The 18,798-nt window shown below is 39.9% G+C and overlaps 1 protein-coding gene across 2 annotated transcripts in view; it reads left to right on the top strand.

Annotated features, from left to right (window-relative positions):
* Positions 1-18,798, top strand: part of TBC1D22A (TBC1 domain family member 22A) — a 433,739-nt gene that overhangs the window by 92,795 nt on the left and 322,146 nt on the right. For both annotated transcript variants that reach the window (XM_034767118.1, XM_034767128.1), the window contains exon 7: positions 964-1,026. In XM_034767118.1, coding sequence (XP_034623009.1) covers positions 964-1,026 — 63 coding nt within the window. The remainder of the gene's footprint in view (positions 1-963; positions 1,027-18,798) is intronic.

The raw sequence follows: 18,798 nt of genomic DNA on the forward strand, positions 1-18,798 counted from the left end.
TACCCCACCACCTCCTTCTCCTTGCTGTTTACAGCAGGGGCTTGTGACTCAAGCTCCTTGCAGGTAGCCATGGTACTGTTGCGGATGGTAGGGTCTCTGCTGAGAAAGGCATGCAGCTCTTTTTAAAAGTGGCATATCTGGGACTCAGCATTGGATCGATTGTCTTTCTTGTATGCCTGTCGCAGCTCTTTGGCTTTCATGTGACGCTGCTGATGATCCCTGCTGTAGCCCTTCTCCTGCATCACCATAACAATCTGCTCGTAGATGTCAATGTTTCTGATCTGTGCCTGCAGAGCCTCTTCTCTCCACATGCCCAGGAGATCCAATATCTCCTGTCTGTTATAGGCAGGAGCGTGTCTGGAATGCGTAGCTAGCATGGTCAGCTGGGCTGTTGCACTTAACAATGGAGAGCTGCTAGGTGTGCTCGCCAAGCCAGGCAATCAGGAAAACTAATTTAAAAAATTCATTAGACTTTAAAGGGAAGGGGGGGCTTCTGTATGACTCCTGGGCAGTGGTGTTCACAATGGTAACCAAAGTGGTTGGTGTGGGGCATTGTCAAGCTGCTGGAGGATGGGGTTGACCTAAGTAATGCAGTGTCTATAGTCACCATTTATTGACCTAAGTACATTGACTGTGGCTCAACGCTGTTCAGGGAGTTACGATGGTGTTACAATGCTAACATAACGGAGTATTTACAGCAGTGGAAGATCAATTTGAGACATATGCACAACTAGGTCGATGTAAACTGCCTTGCATCCACCTAACTATGTAGTGAGGACCAGCCCCTAGAAAGCTTTTAAAGGCCACCATTCTAAATGATGGCAGAATAGGGTCTCAGGATACATTTCTGGTTATAGACATATTCTAACAAAAACAGTCAAGAAAAAATGAAAGTTCAATAATGTTAAAAAATAAATTGTATGTACTTACTGATTTTTTTTCTAAAATGTTTTGTTTAATTAGATTCACATAGATATCCCTCGTATGAATCCTGAATCTTTAAGACTTCAACCCAAAGTAACAGAGGTAAGAATTGTTGTCAAGTAATTTTAGCTGTTTAGATAATTTAATTTCTTAGTACTCCCAGACTGGCTATATTTTTTAGTAGTAATTACATTATACATATGATTGCCATCTTGGCTTGAGAACAATGCTTGAAAAGGAAATAATCAATATAGAGACGTGATATAGTTGCAGCTTGAGAATAATATTGAAAAAATGAGAACGCCAGTGAAAGGTCAAAGGGGTGAATGGGGTCATCTGGACTGAGCCCCAATGTGTTTGAGTTTTTCTATTTGCTTTTTTGATAAACAATTTTTGTTGATCATCTGTGGTCACTTTATCAAATGCATTCTTTTCCATGACCCATGTATCCCATGCTGCCCAACATGACTCTAAATCACTTTGTCTGATAGCATAGTCTGTGATTGGCAAATTCTTTTTTTTTTTTTTTTCCCCCCCCCGGCTTATTTTTTGTATTTCATTCTCTTGCATTATTGGTTGCTGTTCCTCCTCCTAGGTTAGTTTTGGTTTGTTTTAGTTATTAATGTCTCTGGTTCCCCCCCCCAGTAATTTAAAGCTGTTCTGTCTGTAGTACTTAAATACTACATGCATACATAGTGTTGTACTCTTACGAATATTTAATTAGAAACATAAAATAGATTGCTATATATGAGGTCTAAATACTTGTTTTTTCTTCACTGTTGAAGTCTTTTTAGTTGCTGTTTGCAGGTTTATAAATGTTCTCATGGAATACAAGTATTCCTTTGAACTCCTTAAAATCTTTACAGTGGACATTTTTGGCCTAAACATAAGTGTTGTACTTGAAAACGGACTAAAAACATGGGATCTTTTTATTCAACGGGTCTGCTCCCTGCGTATATGGAAAAAACATATCAATTTACTTTCGTGAAAAAAAATGCCTTTTTTCTTTTTATTTCAGTTAGCACTGCAAAGCTAACACTGAGTGAGCTGAATTCTGTTCTTGCACAGCATCTGTTGTGAGTGCATAGTCTGAAGACGGAGGGGTTACACAGGTTGTAATTGAGGGCTTAATTTTATCTGGAAGACCTCTATTACTAATGGTGATATGTGAGGGAAGGAATTCAGTTTGTCTTTGAGTCCAGGTTGGATTAGCAGTCCTGACAGTTAAAAACAAGTAACGAAACCTAGTAAACTCTTCTCAACCCCATCCCCTGCTCTTCCCCAAAATGCATCATACCTCCCAAAATAAAATTTAAAATTCCAAATATTTTTTTACTTGTAAACTGAGCACATTTGTTATGGAATGCCTACAATGCCATTTTAGTCGTGTTTCAAAGTAGAAGCATTCTTTACTGTGCGATGTCACTCAAGTTTTGGGGGGCGAGGGGAGGAGTTTTAAGGCAAGAAATTACATGTGAACACTTGGAATATCACCATGCCCACTTGTTTTATAATTGCTGGTGCACCAAGACTTGAATGTGACTACTAACTCACTTGCAGATCTTGTTTTTATTCCACTTAAAGTAATTTTTATAGCAGGTATATCTGTCACCGTATCTGGAATGGGTCACAGCTAAGAGAGCCAAACACAGGGCAGACTGTCAGAAAATAGAGCAGACATCCCAAACTGGTGGTATATTCTATCATTTGATTTCACCAAGCCAGCAATAAAGGTTCACTGCTGGACCTCTATACTAGTTTTACCACCGAGTACAGACAGTATCCTTGGGCATTCCAGCCACTTATAACCACCCAGGCAAAGTGGACTTCACGACAAAAGGTTATTAATACCAAATTCGCCACACATTAGGTTCTTCCAGGCCCAGGTGGCTAGTCACTTACCTAGGTCAAAAGATACTTCAGATCACATACCAAAAATAATGCTGTACCCCAGGGGTCGGCAACCTTTTAGAAGTGGTGTGCCCAGTCTTCATTTATTCACTCTAATTTAAGGTTTCGCATGCCAGTAATACATTTTAAGAAGGTCTTTTTCTATAAGTCTATAATATATAACTAAACTATTGTTGTATGTAAAGTAAATAAGGTTCTTAAAATGTTTAAGAGGCTTCATTTAAAATTAAATTAAAATACAGATCTTATCAATTTAGTGTGATCCTTGCCCTTGCTTTTTCTTGCTGAGTTTTCCAATGTCTGGCACATATTTGGATATTTTAAGCTGCACACAGGCTTCTGAGTGATCGATTGTTAACCGGCTCCGAGAGGGACAGAGGACAGGTTTCATGTGTGAAAATACCTGTTCACACAGGTATCTGGATCCAAATGCTGAAAGCATTGTAAATACAATTTTCTTCAAACAGTTAAATTTCACTCGCAGGGAAGTCCAGCAGGTCAGAATAGAGGCCCCATGATCTCTCTCGGTAGCTTCAAGTGCACTCCGCAGAACTCCAAACTTTGATGCTCACAATTCTGAGCTTTTTAATTGAATGAGCTGCATTTCAAAATCTTCAACACCCATCCACTGAAGTACAGACAAATCTAAGTCGCTTTCGTTGCACTTTTCAGGTTTAATTAGAAAAGAAAGCATTGGCCAAATCGCTGGAAGTCTTGAAATCTGTCAGAAAATTCTGATTCCTGTTCTTTCATGTACATTCCAATCTCATTGACACTGACAGTGCAATGTGTTGATAGCTCTTTTATTTGTTGGAAGTAGCAGAAAGTCGAAGTTTGAATATCCCGAGAAAAAACTGCTTTTTTACAACAAATGCCTTCCAGGCTTCATAAAGATCCAGAACTGTTTGCTCTGCACCCTGGAGACAGAGGTTGAGTTTGTTTAGGTGAGCGGTGATGTAAGTTAGAAACATGAGCTTACACAGCCATTTGTCATCATCCAGTTTGGGATAGTTTTGCCTTTTTTCCGACAAAAAGGCATTGATTGCATCAAAACAGTTTACAAAGCACACCAAAACCTTGCCACAACTTAGCCACTGAATGTTGCTGTGAAGTGGAATGTCGTTATAAGCACTGACCATCTCTTCTAGCAGTGCTTGAAACTGTCTGTGAGTCAAAGCAGATAGAGCGACAAGGAAATTCACAATTCTCACCACTGTATTCATCACATTATTAAGCTCTGAATTAGAAATTTTAGCACACAGATTTTCTTGATGGTTGATGTAGTGAAATTTGACTGTCGGGCGGCCAATTTGATCTTCAAGTAACTTTACAAATCCCTTCTGTTTTCCGACCACGGCAGGAGCACCATCTGTTGTCACACAAAATATTTTTCTGATGTCAAATCCTCATTCTTCAAAATGGTTTACAAAACTTTCCACGATATCTTCCCCCTTTGTTGTACCATCCAGGGGTTTTAGGCAACAAAGTTCCTCTTGGATTTCATTGGAAGCACAATATCTTTCAACAACTGCCAAACGTGGAACGTCATTTATATCCACGCTCTCATCAACTGCAACGCTAAACACTGCTGTGTCTTTTAATGCAATTGTCTGCTTTTCGTTAATGTTTTCTGCCATTTTGCTTATGTGTCTCTCAACTGTTCTGGCAGAGACAGGCAGTTCTTTTATTTATAAAGATATGATCCTATTTGGCAAATCATTGACCAAACCTTTGAACTGCTGAAATTTTTTTTTTTTTAATATTTCCCATCTGTAAACCGCTTTCTGCTTTTTGCAATGCACTGTGCAATCTTGTATCTTCCTTTTGTGGCTTGTTTTTTACTTACACTTAAGCATTTAAAAAGACTGCTTTGCTTCTCATACTGCCTTTTTGATTTCAGTCTTGTCTGCTTTGTCGAGAAAGATTTTCTCTTGCTTCGTTTGAAAATGTCGGTGAACAGTTGATGTGCGATAAACAATGCTTTCACAACAGAAAGCACAAACAGCAGGGTCCTTCTTTTGAATGAATCCAAATGTCTGTCCAAAAAGGCTGAAATGACCGGACATCTAACTTTGCTTTCTTAGGAGCTGACATTTTATTAAATGTACCCCTCAACTTACAGTGGAAAAGAATCGTGACAGACGGCACGCACAACGTCAAACGCAGTGCGCTGTTTCATGTCGTGTAATAGTGATGTAAGCAGCAAATCAGAATATTAAAATATCCCCGTACAATGGAGCTGGAACAATTTTTAAAGTGGGGGTGTTGAGCTGCGCCCCCTCTTGCCCCTGTCTGCACCCCTCACTGCCCCAGGCTGGCGCCAGTGGGCCATGGCTGGGGCGGCTGCAGAGCCCCAGGCTGGCGGTTGGGACCCTAGGCCAGTAGCAGACGGGCCCCCCTCCCCCCCCCTCCAGACTGGTGGCCAGGATCCGGGCAGTATGAGTGCCACTGAAAATCAGCTCACGGGCTGCCTTTGGCATGTGTGCCATAGGTTGTTTACCCTTGCTGTACCCAATCCTTAGTTAATAAATCTTTAGTTAGCTTACTAAGAAAAGAGATGAGTTCTTTCAGAGGTTAAAGCTAGTAAAGTACATTACAGATGAATTAGAGTTTATAAATCCAAAATGCTAGCAGGGATGTTGTATCTGCTTGTTTCTATAAGTCTCTCTTGTTTCCCAGAATGGTTCTGGGGACCTCAGTCCTTTGTTCAAAATTTCCTTTGTCAGAGTTCCACAGTCCAGAGAGATGTGGTAGGAAAGAGGTGGCCAGGGGCCTTTTGTTCCCACCTTTTATATGTTGGCCCCTGTCAAGGCTGGATCCCCACTTTGAACTTTAGGGTACAAATGTAGGGGCCTGCATGAAAACTTCTAAGCTTAACTACCAGCTTAGCTCTGGTTCCGCTGCCACCATTTCCCAATTCTAGATTCCCACCCTGGGAAGCCCTGAGAAAACCTTTCACCAATTCCCTGGTGAATACAGATCCAAACCCCTTGGATCTAAAACAAGGAGAAATTAACCATCCCCCCTTCTTCCTCCCACCAACTCCTGGTGAATCAAGATCCAAACCCCTTGGATCTTAAAACAAGGAAAAATCAATCAGGTTCTAAAAAGAAAGCTTTTAATGAAAGAAAAAAAGGTAGAAATCATCTCTGTAAAATCAGTATGGAAATTAACCTTACAGGGTAATCAAACTTAAAGAGCTCAGAGGACTCCCCTCTAGTCTCAGGTTCAAAGTACAGCAAACAAAGATAAACACTCTAGTAAAAGGTACATTTACAAGTTGAGAAAAACAAAGGAAAACTAACACGCCTTGCCTGGCTATTTACTTACAAGTTTGAAATAGGAGAGACTTGTTTAGAAAGATGTGGAGAACCTGGATTGATGTCTGGTCCCTCTCAGTCCCGAGAACGAACACACTCCCAAACAAAGAACACAAACAAAAGCCTTCCCCCCCCAAGATTTGAAAGTAACTTGTCCCCTTATTGGTCCTTTAGGTCAGATGCCAGCCAGGTTACCTGAGCTTCTTAACCCTTTACAGGGAAAAGGATTTTGGAGTCTCTGGCCAGGAGGGATTTTATAGTACTGTACACAGGACAGCTATTACCCTTCCCTTTATAGTTATGATAGCCCCCTTTCCTGGAAAAATCAGCTGTGTCATGGGGTTAGGTAGTCCATTGCCTGAGTGCTGGGAGACACAGTTCCAGCGCCCTACATGCTCGTCCACCAGCCCTTCATATGAATTGCACATTTTAGCTTGCACATTTGCTTACATGTTGTCATCTGAGGTGTTTTTGGGGTTGATGTAGAGACATCCTTATTTACAGCTCCTCTGTTATTTCTAAAGTGCTAACTTGTGGGCATTTCTCAGACCAGAACGTGTTTGAGTCACAAACTTACAGCAAAATTTCAGAACTCCATACACAGTGTCAATACATCCATTGTAATGAGATGATAATATACAGTAGATCGTAACCTTTTCAATGATACCTCACAAGGCATTCTTTGTACAAGATTTACCACAATGTTGTAAAAGTTGTGACCACATTTAGTGTAGATGGTCACTTTCCCTTTTATACAGCATCACCATATCAATTTTGGTTTTCTGTAGATTTTCCCTTATTCTCTTGTGAAAGGTTGTTCAGCAGATTAAAAAAAAATTGCTGTGTGTATTACACAAAAGCTTATGTTAAAAAACATAATTAAGATTACAAAGTTAAGCGCTCACAATAAGGAAATGCTAAAATTATGGTTACCCACACATCTTTGATTTGGCCCCCCTGTACATATGTATTATACAATCTTTTTTTCTGCTTGGACCCTTGCTTCATTCGCTTCACAGGATGGACTTGCTTTGGAGATGAATGAGGGCTGTGGAGTGAAGGAGGCCATTGTCCATTGGACCACTGCCTCTTTTGTTGTAGTAATTGGCAGATGTGTAGTGAAATGAGGTAGGACATTACAGGAAGAGAAGGAAGATTCTGTTGTGTTAACACAACTGGTCTTATGGCTAAGACAGTTGAATGCTGCCTTGGCGAAATAGATTCTATTCCTGCTTCTGTCACAGCATTCCCTTGTGATGCTAGCTTGGTCTTTTAAATCAGACTTCACAGATGGTCCCTAATTGTGTTTTCCTCATTTTTGGGGTGCTTGAGACCCTAGGATTTGATTTGCAGCAGCACTGAACACTCCTAATTGGAAGTGAAGTCAATGGGAGCTGTGTTTTAAACATATGAAGTTTTGTAGAATGCTAAGTATTCTGAAAAATCACGTCCTAGGAATCTCAGTGGGCACGCAAAATTAGTGGATGCATTTTTTTTTTTAAAGTGGGGGAAAAAGCATGTTATTTCCCTAGCCTCTTTCTTGGAAATGGCTGAAATTGGGGGAGGGGGGAGTGGGGGAATCCAGCCTAATGTGTGCATAGCTGATATGTTAAATTTCAGTTAAAACGATTAAACTTTGGCAAATTTTGCAACTGAAAAAGGGACTTGTAATGGGAGGAGTTGGGCAACCTTAATAGGTGGTGCTACCAGCTCCACCTATAATCAAGTTGGCAATAGGACACATTTTTGTGAGTTTTTGTGTTTACTTATCTCAATTCATTTTTCCACCTTTGGGCTCATTTGATAGCAAATTGGCTACAGTTCACAAAATCCCCCTCCTTGCTGCACCAGTCAAATGTCCTCTCTCCGCAGAGGTGGGTGTCTGAATGGCAGGTACATGGCCAATCTCTGGAGTCCCAAGGAATGGAATAGAAATCATGCTCACCTGTACTGGTGCCTTTACCCTCCATTTATTCCTTCCCTTCCCATCCTAGAGCACATGCAGAGATCTTGTCTGGGAAATGGGAGAGCTTTCTTGAGCACTTCCCGTCACCGATTGGCCAATGAGTGGCGTGTGTTTAGAAGCAAGTTGGCTTTCGTACATGCCCCCACCCCCAACTGTATTTAAGGCACTGCCCCACCTTCCCTACCTTCTAGTTGAGGTTTTATTCCCAGTATGCTATGGTTTTCATTAGATTCCCCCGGTTTTGGGTACTGGGAAGGAAATTGGCAGGGTGTCTGGGGGACCTTTCATCTTCCTATTTTTACCATTCTCCTATGTGATTTGATCAGCAGTCTACCAGCTCTGCTTTAGTTTAGGGTAACCAGACATCCCAGGTTAGAGGAGGAGTCCCAATTCTATATCCTGTTTTATTTAACTCACCACTTATTTCAGTGAAGAGAAGGAGCGAGGAGAAGAGTAAAACAAAACAGATACCATAGGATAAAGATAGAGGATATGGACAAAGGAGTGGAGCAAGAATTTAGATAACACATATGGGGATGAAGGAAAAGGAATTTTAAAAAAGCTCAGAGAAAGGGTTCTTGGGAAAAGATGGGGACAGATTAAAACCCAAAAGGTTGTGCAATAGACCAATGGGATATAGAAAGATAAATATTAAACATTTGAACTATCCCTATATTATATCTGCACTACTGTTTCCAGAGATCAAATATTGAAAATATTTTTATTGTAAATGATTTTACAGGAATTTTTTTTATTTAACCTACTACAGTTTTGTAAAACTTAGATCATTTTATTTCAGAGAAGAAACTGCGGTATGAAAAATTATCTAATCTTTTACTGTGCCAGTCCAGGATTGCTCCTTATAATTTAATGTGCCTGTGAGTTAGGCCCTGAGCCAGTGAAACACTGAAGTAGGTGTGCCACTGTAAGCATGTAAAAGTGGTCTCACTGAAGTCAGTGGAACTATACCTCATGCTGGATCAGAACCTTAGTGTTTTGAAAGTATTTTGTTCTATCTTAGTGTTTGAACAATTGCAGGGTCACACGTGCAAAAAATAATTGTTGTTGTGGTTTCAATATAAACATAGAATTACCTTCAGTGTTAGTGTAGCCATTAGAGTCAAATACAGTAGTTCAAGATCTGTTTTAGCTACAAGGTTTTGATTTGAGAAAACTATGATTTGGAGGGGAGAGAAAAAACTCCTTAACACAATTCAAATTAACCAATTCAAATTAAAATGCTTTATGCACAAGTCACCTCCTGTCTAGCAAGTCTCACCTACTGTTCAGTGATTTGAGGACAAGATAAAGATGAATGTAAATTAATATAATTCTAATGAGGTGGATGAACTGTTGATACATTCCTATTTTCTAAGAAATGTAATACTGGAAGTGTAAATTACAAACTGAACAGGAAATCATTTCATGTTATAAAAGTGCACTACCATTTTAATACTGTCATGTAAATCTAAAAAGAGCAAATGCTGTGGCATCTTACACTAATATTTTTCCAGTTTTAGAATTTGTGGTATTGAGTTGGTACATACTGTGTGGTAGCTAGTTTGTAAGCCAGTGCTTTGACTTTTAGTTCTTAATTTTTATGGTGGTGGTGGTAATGGTGATGATGATTGATTATTTTTTGGCAGGTTATATAGTTCAAATGAGGAATTGTTTTGAATAATTGACTCTCTCTCCTCATATTATAATAGTGTGAGCTTTTAACAAATTTTAACCGCATTGACATATATTTTCTACTTTGATTCAAAGATAACAATTGCATGGTTCAATAAAACTTAATTTCTAATTTTTATAGCATCTTACCATGCCAACTGTATTTCAAAACTCAGGATTGAATACTCAGTCTGCTTTGAAACAGGACTAGATCAAAGTGCATTAACCAACTGTTAATGCATGTCAGCAAGGTCCACATGGAAAGCTAATTCGCTGCAGGGTAGTGAGGGGTAGATTGACATGCCAGCTTGTTGTGAATTAAATGTTTCTGTAGACAAGCCCTTGGTTGTAATTTTGTATAGATTCTTATACCTCTATCATCGTAATCTGAGTACCTTCCAGTAGTGCATTAAATGATGTAACTGATGTCTGTCATGCATGGGTCCATCTCTTTCTCTTTCCAACAGGATTGGATTGTGTGTTGTTTTGGTACCGTTTTTTAATGTACACGCTGCTCTGTGTGTATTAGAGAGGTCAAAGAAGTGTGGCTTGCACTTGGAATGCAAGGTATTGAAGTCTGTGATGATCCTTATTTCCGGTGGGAATGTGTTCCACAATCTTGGACTGGCCCCCAAGAAGGCTCTGCCTCCTGCACAGCTCAACTGTCTCTTTGTGGAAGAGTAGTGAAGACAGCATTAAAGTTGAGGAGAATGAGGAAGGGGATAGGGGGAAAAAAGTAGCAGAAAAAAATAGTCACTAATTTAAATGTATGAGAGCAGTTTCAGTACTGTATCCAACAATGAACAAGTATTGAAATCAGTTGAGGATATTTTTGCATAAAAAAGACACTAGAGGGCTGAAAACTATTCTCTCAAGCATTTTTATGAAAAGGAAGGTTTGTGATGGACCAAGAATAAGTGTTTGGGTCAAGGGAAGGTTTAAAAAAAAATCGAATGTCAAAAGTAAATTGTTACATAGATTTGTTTTACATAAGAATGGCCATACTGGGTCCTACCAAAGGTCTATCAAGCCCAGTATCTTGTCCTCTGACAGTGGCCAATGGCAGGTGCCCCAAAGGGAATGGACAGACAGGTTATCATCAAGTGATCCATGCCCTGTCACCCAATCCCAGCTTCTGGCAAACAGAGGCTAGGGACACCATTTCTGCCCATCCTGGCTAATAGGTAATCTTCCATGAATCTATCTAGCTCCCTTTTGCACCCCGTTATAGTATTGGCCTTCACAACACCCTCTGGCAAGGAGTTCCAGAGGCTGACAGTGCATTGTGTGAAAAAATACTTTCTTGTTTGTTTTAAACCTGCTACCTATTAATTTAATTTGGTGGCCCCTTGTTCTTGTATTATGAGAAGGAGTAAATAACACTTCCTTATTTACTTTCTCTATCCCACTCATAATTTTATAGATCTCTATCATATCCCCCCTTAGTTGCCTCTTTTCCAAGCTGAAAAGTCCCAGTCTTATTAATCTCTCCTCATACGGAGATTCCCCCCGCCTCCTTTTCTGAACCTTTTCCAATTCCAATATATCTTTTTTGAGATGGGGCGACCACATCTGCACGCAGTATTCAGGGTGTGGACGTACCATGGATTTATATAGAGGCAATATGATAGAAAATATCATATTCTCTATCCCTTTCTTGATGATTCCCAACATTCTATTCGCTTTTTTGGCTGCCGCTGCACATTGAGTAGAAGATTTCAGAGAACTATCCACAATGACTCCAAGATCTCTTTCCTGAGTGGTAACAGCTAATTTAGACCCCATCATTTTATATGTATAGTTAGGATTATGTTTTCCAATGTGCATTACTTTGCATTTATTAACATTAAATTTCATCTGCCATTTTGTTGCCCAGTTACCCAGTTATGTGAGGTCCTTTTGTAGCCCTTCGCAGTCTGCCTGGGACTTAACTATCTTGAATAGTTTTGTATCATCTACAAATTTTGCCACCTCACTGTTTACCCCTTTTTCCCGATCGCTTATGAATATGTTAAATAGGACTGGGCCCTATCGACTCAAAGCTAAAGATATATAATATAAATAAATAAAATATTTAGGGAAAAATGTTAAAGGGACACCCTAACTTGATTAGTCTAAAAATTTAACTGTCATAGGGGAAGGTAAATGATATGCAGTATCCCATCTGAGATGCCTGCTACACAGCGTGTGTGTATTTCTTTTTAAATTATTAATTAAGCCTCTGTTTTAAAACACCACAATTTTTAAATGTGAATTTGAGATAGAATTAAGATATTTTTATCTACTTCAGCAAAATATATTGTATGGCCTTACTCTTAGCCAAGCTAAATTGGATAGGAGCTCAGGTAACTTTTTTCTTTTTCGGCAGTATTTGGTACTGCAAAGGAAAAAAAATTATTCCAAAAAGACTTTGCAAGTAACACTTCAAATAGTAAAGAAATGAGACTTACTTATACTCCATGGATGGGCTCCATTCTACAGTGGACTACCCTTCTAGTTATAAAGTCAGAGGGAAGTGGAAGTCTCTAAGAGCTAGAAATAGTTTCATCTTCAGTGTACTTTGTTGTGTCTAAGGTAAAAGATGACTCTCTACTACAGTATTTGGTGATCTGTGATGCCTGGCATATTATTGATTTATTTTCCTAGATTTCTGTTTTTTCCCAAAGGGCAAAAAGTGTCCAAATACAAATCTACATAATAGATTGTAACAATATAACTGTTCTGCTACCATAGGTTTCTGATTTAGACTAATACAGCTAGAGACATGAGTGTTAAATGGATATTGATAATTAATCTAGATATGACATTTTACTGTCTAGTTTTTCCAACAGGTTAATTATTTAATCTGCACAGTGTGCATGAATGAACAGACTGTAACATTTCGTTTTTAAAAATGGAGGGGTTTGAGTTATAAAAAGGCAATCCATAATTTTTGTTGCATTCTTATTATCTTGGTGTGGCCAAGGAGTTTTCCATGTGAATTTATTAAAAAAAAAAAAAAAAGTTTCTCCTAGGCTATTGCTTGTTATTAACAGTCACAGTCTAGAGGGAAATTTTAGAGCTGAATTATAACCTTTGAAATTAGGCTGATGTAATGAAAATGCTGACAGACTCAACTTCAGCACTAGTGGGTGCTGCCAGAATAAAATGTTTTAGTAATTATTGTTTAGTAGAAATTACCATAAAGAGGAGAAATATCTTGTAGGTTAAAATGAATACAACTTTTAATTAATTCGCTTTTGCCAACTAAAGCATGAAAATCATGTAAGTCAACGGAACTTTAATAGGTACTGCTAACCAGTAAGGATTCGTTGTTAAAAGCAATTTCAGATTCTTTTGGGTATGTCTATACTGCCCACCGGATCGGCGGGCGTTGATTTATTGTGTCTAGTCTAGATGTGATAAATCGACCCCTGAGTGCTCTCCCTTCGACTCCTGTACTCCAGCTCCGCGAGAGGTGCAGGCGGAGTCGACGGGGGAGCGGCAGCAGTCGACTCACCGTGGTGAAGACACCATAGTTGAAGAATAACTATGTTATTCATGTAGCTGAAGTTGTGTAACTTAGATCGATTTCTCCCCCCCCCCCCCACACAGTGTAGACCAGGCCTTTGTGTGTTCATTAAACACAGACAGAATTATTTTGGGCTTTTTCTATTGATGGTCCTTTGGCAGATAACATAGTTGCTTAAACAGACAGCACACTCTTTTAAGTACAAGTTAATGTACTGTACCTGAGATTTTTTTCATTCAGTGTAGTCATAGGTGTGTTGATCCCAGATAATGAGAGAGACCAGGTAGATGAGGTAGTATCTTTTATTGGACCAACTTCTGGTTGTGAAAGTTACAAGTTTTCAAGCTTCACAGAGCTCTTTTTCTGGTCTGTGGAAGGTAATCAGAGTGTCTGAGCTAAATATAAATTGGGATTGATTAAGCTTAAGTGGTTCACACATGGTGTAGGAGACCACTTAAAATGAAGTGGGCAACTAAGGGTTAATAGGAAGTGGGGTGTGTTAAAAATTTTGTAACAAGCCATAAAAACAGTGTCTCTGAGTCCATGGTTTTTAGTGTCTACCAGAGTTATGAATTTAAGTCCCCAGGATTGCCTTTTGAAGGTGTTGTGCAGGTTTCCTTTGATGACTGGGACCGAGAGATCAAATATGGAGTGACTGCTTTGTGAAAAGTTTTGCGCACATGGTATTTTGTCTTACCATTTTTCTGTTAGAGTTCATTTGAGAGTATAGTGATTGACTGGCTTCATCCACATAATTGTTATTGGAACATTTGATGCAGTGAATGAAGTACACCAGATGTTGTGATAGGCATGTATAGGACCCATGAATCTTGAAGTGTGTTCTGGTGATATTGATCATATTAAAAGCCAACTGGCTGTTAGCTAAGGCTGCAGAGCAGACTCATTAATTGCTCTCTAAGTGGTCTCTGTGGTATTGGATGGGACAGAACCACACCCAGAAAGTGTGTGGGTTATGGCATTGTCTGTCTCCAAAAGTGAATGCTGCAGTTGCTTTGTATCTGTTCCTGCTCGCTGAGTTTGTCCCCAAGCTGTCTCCCCATGGGATTTGTTAATGGTGCATTCTATTTCTTGTCCATATTTGTATTTGTATTTACACAATCAAAGGCTATAGATTAAAGTTACCTCCTGGGCACTGGGTGGAAGTAAACAAGGAATATTTGCGTCTCTCATGAGTTTTATGTATTTACTTTTACTGGAAATTGTCATGTGAAGGTTCTGCTGACTAAAGTGGGAACTAAAATAGAAGATCCAAGGATGGAGGAGTAGTGAATCAACCAAGGCCCATAAGAAAGGGAGCAAGATTATACTCTCTCTCCTAACTGTAGGACCTCTGCCAGAGCTTCTACAATTGTCGGTCAATGTATTCATAATTAGCATCTTATTTGAGGGTTTAATAACTGTTATAGGCATGGTTTAAATGAATTTTCTTAGTCATGATGGCTACTCTTTCTGTGATTTGTGTGTGTTAAATATTTAATTAGGTTTTGATAGCTTTTGATTGTAAAAACTCCTTCAGACACTTTAGTCTATCATGTATGTGCAGATTATATGAAAAAAATGTAGTTCAGAGGAACTTTGGACTTTATTGGGCAAGAATTTATTTTTTTACTTTTTTCCCTTTCTTTTTAATTCTAGTTAATACAAAAAGAAACTATATATGATGAAAACCTATTGAAAATTATTCAAGGCCTGAATTCCTTTAATGCGATTACAGCAAGGAAATTCAAAGTTACTGTTTAAGATGATTGAATAGTCTCCTTTAGATACATGCATATAGTTTTCAACACCAATGCGTTAACTCGTATCAAAGGAAGAATTGGCATGTAATGGGCAAATCTCACGAGGTTCTGTGTTTAATTTCAGATCAGCATTCCAAAGTTTGATTGTTGGTTTAGGAATCAAGTTGGAAATCTCCCATGTGGTTAATCAGGCATACTGTGAGAATGATTCCATGGTGACTAGTGCGAAGCTTTGACTTGGGGTGCCCAGGACTCTGAGACACCTTGTTCACCCTCTTGTCTCAATGAAGGAGAGACTTGCTGGTGCTTAACTGCATGTCTGTTCCCAGGTACCGGCAGTCTTTAGCCACCCAAACAATCTCCTCAGAGCTCTGCCAGCCCTACTTTGCATTGCAGGTTAACAATAGGTGCATGCCTATCCCCAAGCGCATCTGGAAGCATCCTCCTGTAATATTCAGCCTTTGTCATTGGACATTCACAGTAATTACCAGGTCTGCTGTTCCCAAGAAAAAACACACAGCTTGATTAGTGCACCTCAGGTTTGGGTCCTTTATAACACTACATCATGGAGATATATTTATAGTGAAACAATCATGAGTATTACTAAAGGTAAAGATTTAAGAGATACCAAGTAAGGATAATGGAAAGAGAAATGGTTACATATAAAACAAAAAGGACAACAGGCTTTTTAGAGTCTAAATTCAGCTTTAAGAGGCTAAAATCCTTGTCTAAAGTAGCTTCTCACCTAAAGCAATCTCCTAGCACAGGGATTCTCAAACTTCATTGCATCGTGACCACCTTCTGACAACAGAGTTACTACATGAGCCCAGGGGGAGATCCCGAGCCCAGCTGCCCGTGTGGGGGAGAGGGGACCGGAGCCCAAGCCCTGCTGTCCTGGGTGGGGGTGGAGCTCAAGCTCAGACTTCATGACGCACATTGAGATCCTGACCCACAGTTTGAGAATGGCTGGGATTGACTGTTGTTGGATGTAAAAGGTGCTGTCCTTTTTGCTCTCTGTGATGGATAAAAATGTCCTTTAGCCTTCCTCTTGTAATTCCCCAAAGTCATTGTTCTTATACCCAGAGTCAGTAAAAATCTCTAATGTGTTTTCTCTAGTGCCTGGTGACTTCATGTTGATTTCACATCCTCATGTTGTCCTATGCAAATTGGCTTCTATTGTGTTGACTTATGATGATTAATTTACATTTGTCAGAGGTACATATTTTATCTCTTGTCTGGAAGGAAACCTGTTTGTTAGCTCTGTCTGGGATATGGGTTTTAAAACATATGTTTAGTACATACACACAACTTCTTAAATATCATCTGTACATACAAAATGCAATAATTATGAAGATGTCACATAATATTCTTTACAGATAAATATTATGACAGCAATGTGATAGGTATAGTAAGTTTGTCAGGCCTAATAGAAGCTGTAGAACAGTGAACCCTTTGCCAGTTGGCATTTAGGGGTTCTTAGGGTCACAATTAGTACTATAGGAGAAACTTACATCAAATAGCCTTTCTAGTAGCATTTTGGGCACTTCAGCTTCTGGATGAAATCAGGAAATCGAGTTTTATGAAAACAGAAAAGGAAAAAAATTACACTGTTTCAAAACTCAAATGACTTGGTTTGTTTCTCGTATTATCCATATGCATCCAGCCAGATGTAGGATGTAGTTCTGTCTTCCATTTAATATGCTTAATTATGGGGCTGCCCTCATCACACAAGAGTTAATTTGAAATGTCAGCTGTTAAGGCTTTGATGAGCTTTCTAAGTGCTCTAAAATTCACATGTACACCTCTACCCCAATATAATGCGACCCGATATAACACTGGTTCGCATATAGCGCGGTAATCCCGGGGCTCCAGCAGTGGGGCTCGGGCGACGCTTTAAAGGGCCCAGGGCTCCGGCCACTGCGGAGCGGCGGCAGCAGGGCTCGGCTGGCGATTTTAAAGGATCTGGGCTTCCCACAGCGGCCAAAGCCCGGGGCTCTTTAAATCACTGCTGGAGCCCTGCTGCTGCTACCCGGAGCTGCGGCAGCGGGGCTTGGCTGGCGTTTTAAAGGGTCCAGGCTCCCTGCAGCAGCTGGAGCCCCGGGCTCTTTAAATCACTGCTGGAGCCCTGCTGCTGCTACGCCGATATAATGGGGTTTCACCTATAACACGGTAGAGATTTTTGGCTCCCAAGGACCGCGTTATATCAGGGTAGAAGTGTATGCTCACACTGTATTAAATTGCTGTGCATTGCTGAGGCGGTGTTGGTAGTGCAAATTTGGAGTCATTTGAGCATTTTATCTGAGCTGTTTCCTCCATTTTTGTACCTTTTTTAGTCTACATTTATTCCTCCTCCCAAAGACCTAAAAATTGATATTGCCTGAACAAGTTTGATTTTGGCTAGTGTCCAGCACCCAGCAAGCACTGTTTATATTGTTCGTAAGGGATTGAATTGGATCTATAAACTGTTAAACACCTACGGTCTGCACTAGAGAAATTGACTTTTGCATATACTCTAAGACTGCTGCTCTGTGGCGAGCAAGAGTGTATAGAGGCTTTCCTGATGTCAGTCAGTGGGTGCCTCAGAGCAACATGCTGTAGATATTAAAACCAAGTGCCATCCAAGGACCTGTGAATCCAAGTCTTGCCCTTGGCAGATTTGTGTCTGCTGTGCAAATTACCTGCATTCTACTTCAGGTTAGACTGAGGCTGCAGAAGTCTCTTCTTTTGGAAGTTTTGCTTCAGGGGTGGAACTTTTTGTTTGAGCCAATATTTTAAAACACTTTAAAATCCATATGCCTAGGTTGTTTTGAAAGTTGCAGTTCCTCATCAGGGCCAGAGATGGGGCAAGTGTGGGGTTATTGGTAGAGAGGGTTACTGAGATATAGCCGCCCGACAACAATTTTTACATTCAAAGTGCTCTAAAACCCACGTCCATAGGGGGATCATCTTGAAACTTAGCATTTTGTAACAGGGGCTTAGGCCTGGTCTACACTTAAAATTTAAATCAACCTAGCTTTGTCACTCAAGGGTGTGAAAAATTCTCACCCTGGAGGGCTGTAGTTAAACTGACCTAATCCCCAGTGTAGACATAGCGAGATCTACAGAAGAATTCTTCCATCGACCTAGCTGCTGTGGGAGGTGGATTAACTGCAACGACTGGGGGAAAAAAACCCCTTCTGTTGAGGTCAGAATTGTCTACCTTATGGAGCTACAGCAGCATAGTTGCAGTGGTGCAACTGTGCCACAGTAGTTCCCACAATGTAAATGTGGCCTCAGGTAGAGTTTGGGGCATGTTTGGGGTCACTTGGTCAAATGGTTCTTGAGATGTAACCTCATACAATGAGCTGCTAATAAGAATCTGAAACATTTTCTAACTTTAATGCAGACAAGGAAAATATGAAGGTCAGAGCCTTAGTAAAATTTATATTACTGAACTGCCCCTGAGCTCAGCAATTCAATATTCAAGGACCAGTTTAGAAATATTTCAAAGGTTATTACATTATAAAGGCTTTAGGACCCCTGATTATAGACCGTTTGTATCTCTGAGAGCTATTGTTTCCTAAGGAACTCCTTTTTTGAGTGACCTACCTAATAATATACTTACACGGTGGCCAAGGACTATGAGTTTGAATCTTTTCTTCTAGAGATTTGTGATGTGCACATTAGTCCCATCAACCCACCAACTGCTAGGTGTCTGGGCTACAAGGGAGTGGTTTTGAATGGTGTGTGCAATTT

The sequence above is a fragment of the Trachemys scripta genome, chromosome 1 (genome assembly GCF_013100865.1).
Source record: "Trachemys scripta elegans isolate TJP31775 chromosome 1, CAS_Tse_1.0, whole genome shotgun sequence".
NCBI classification, from domain to species: domain Eukaryota; kingdom Metazoa; phylum Chordata; order Testudines; family Emydidae; genus Trachemys; species Trachemys scripta.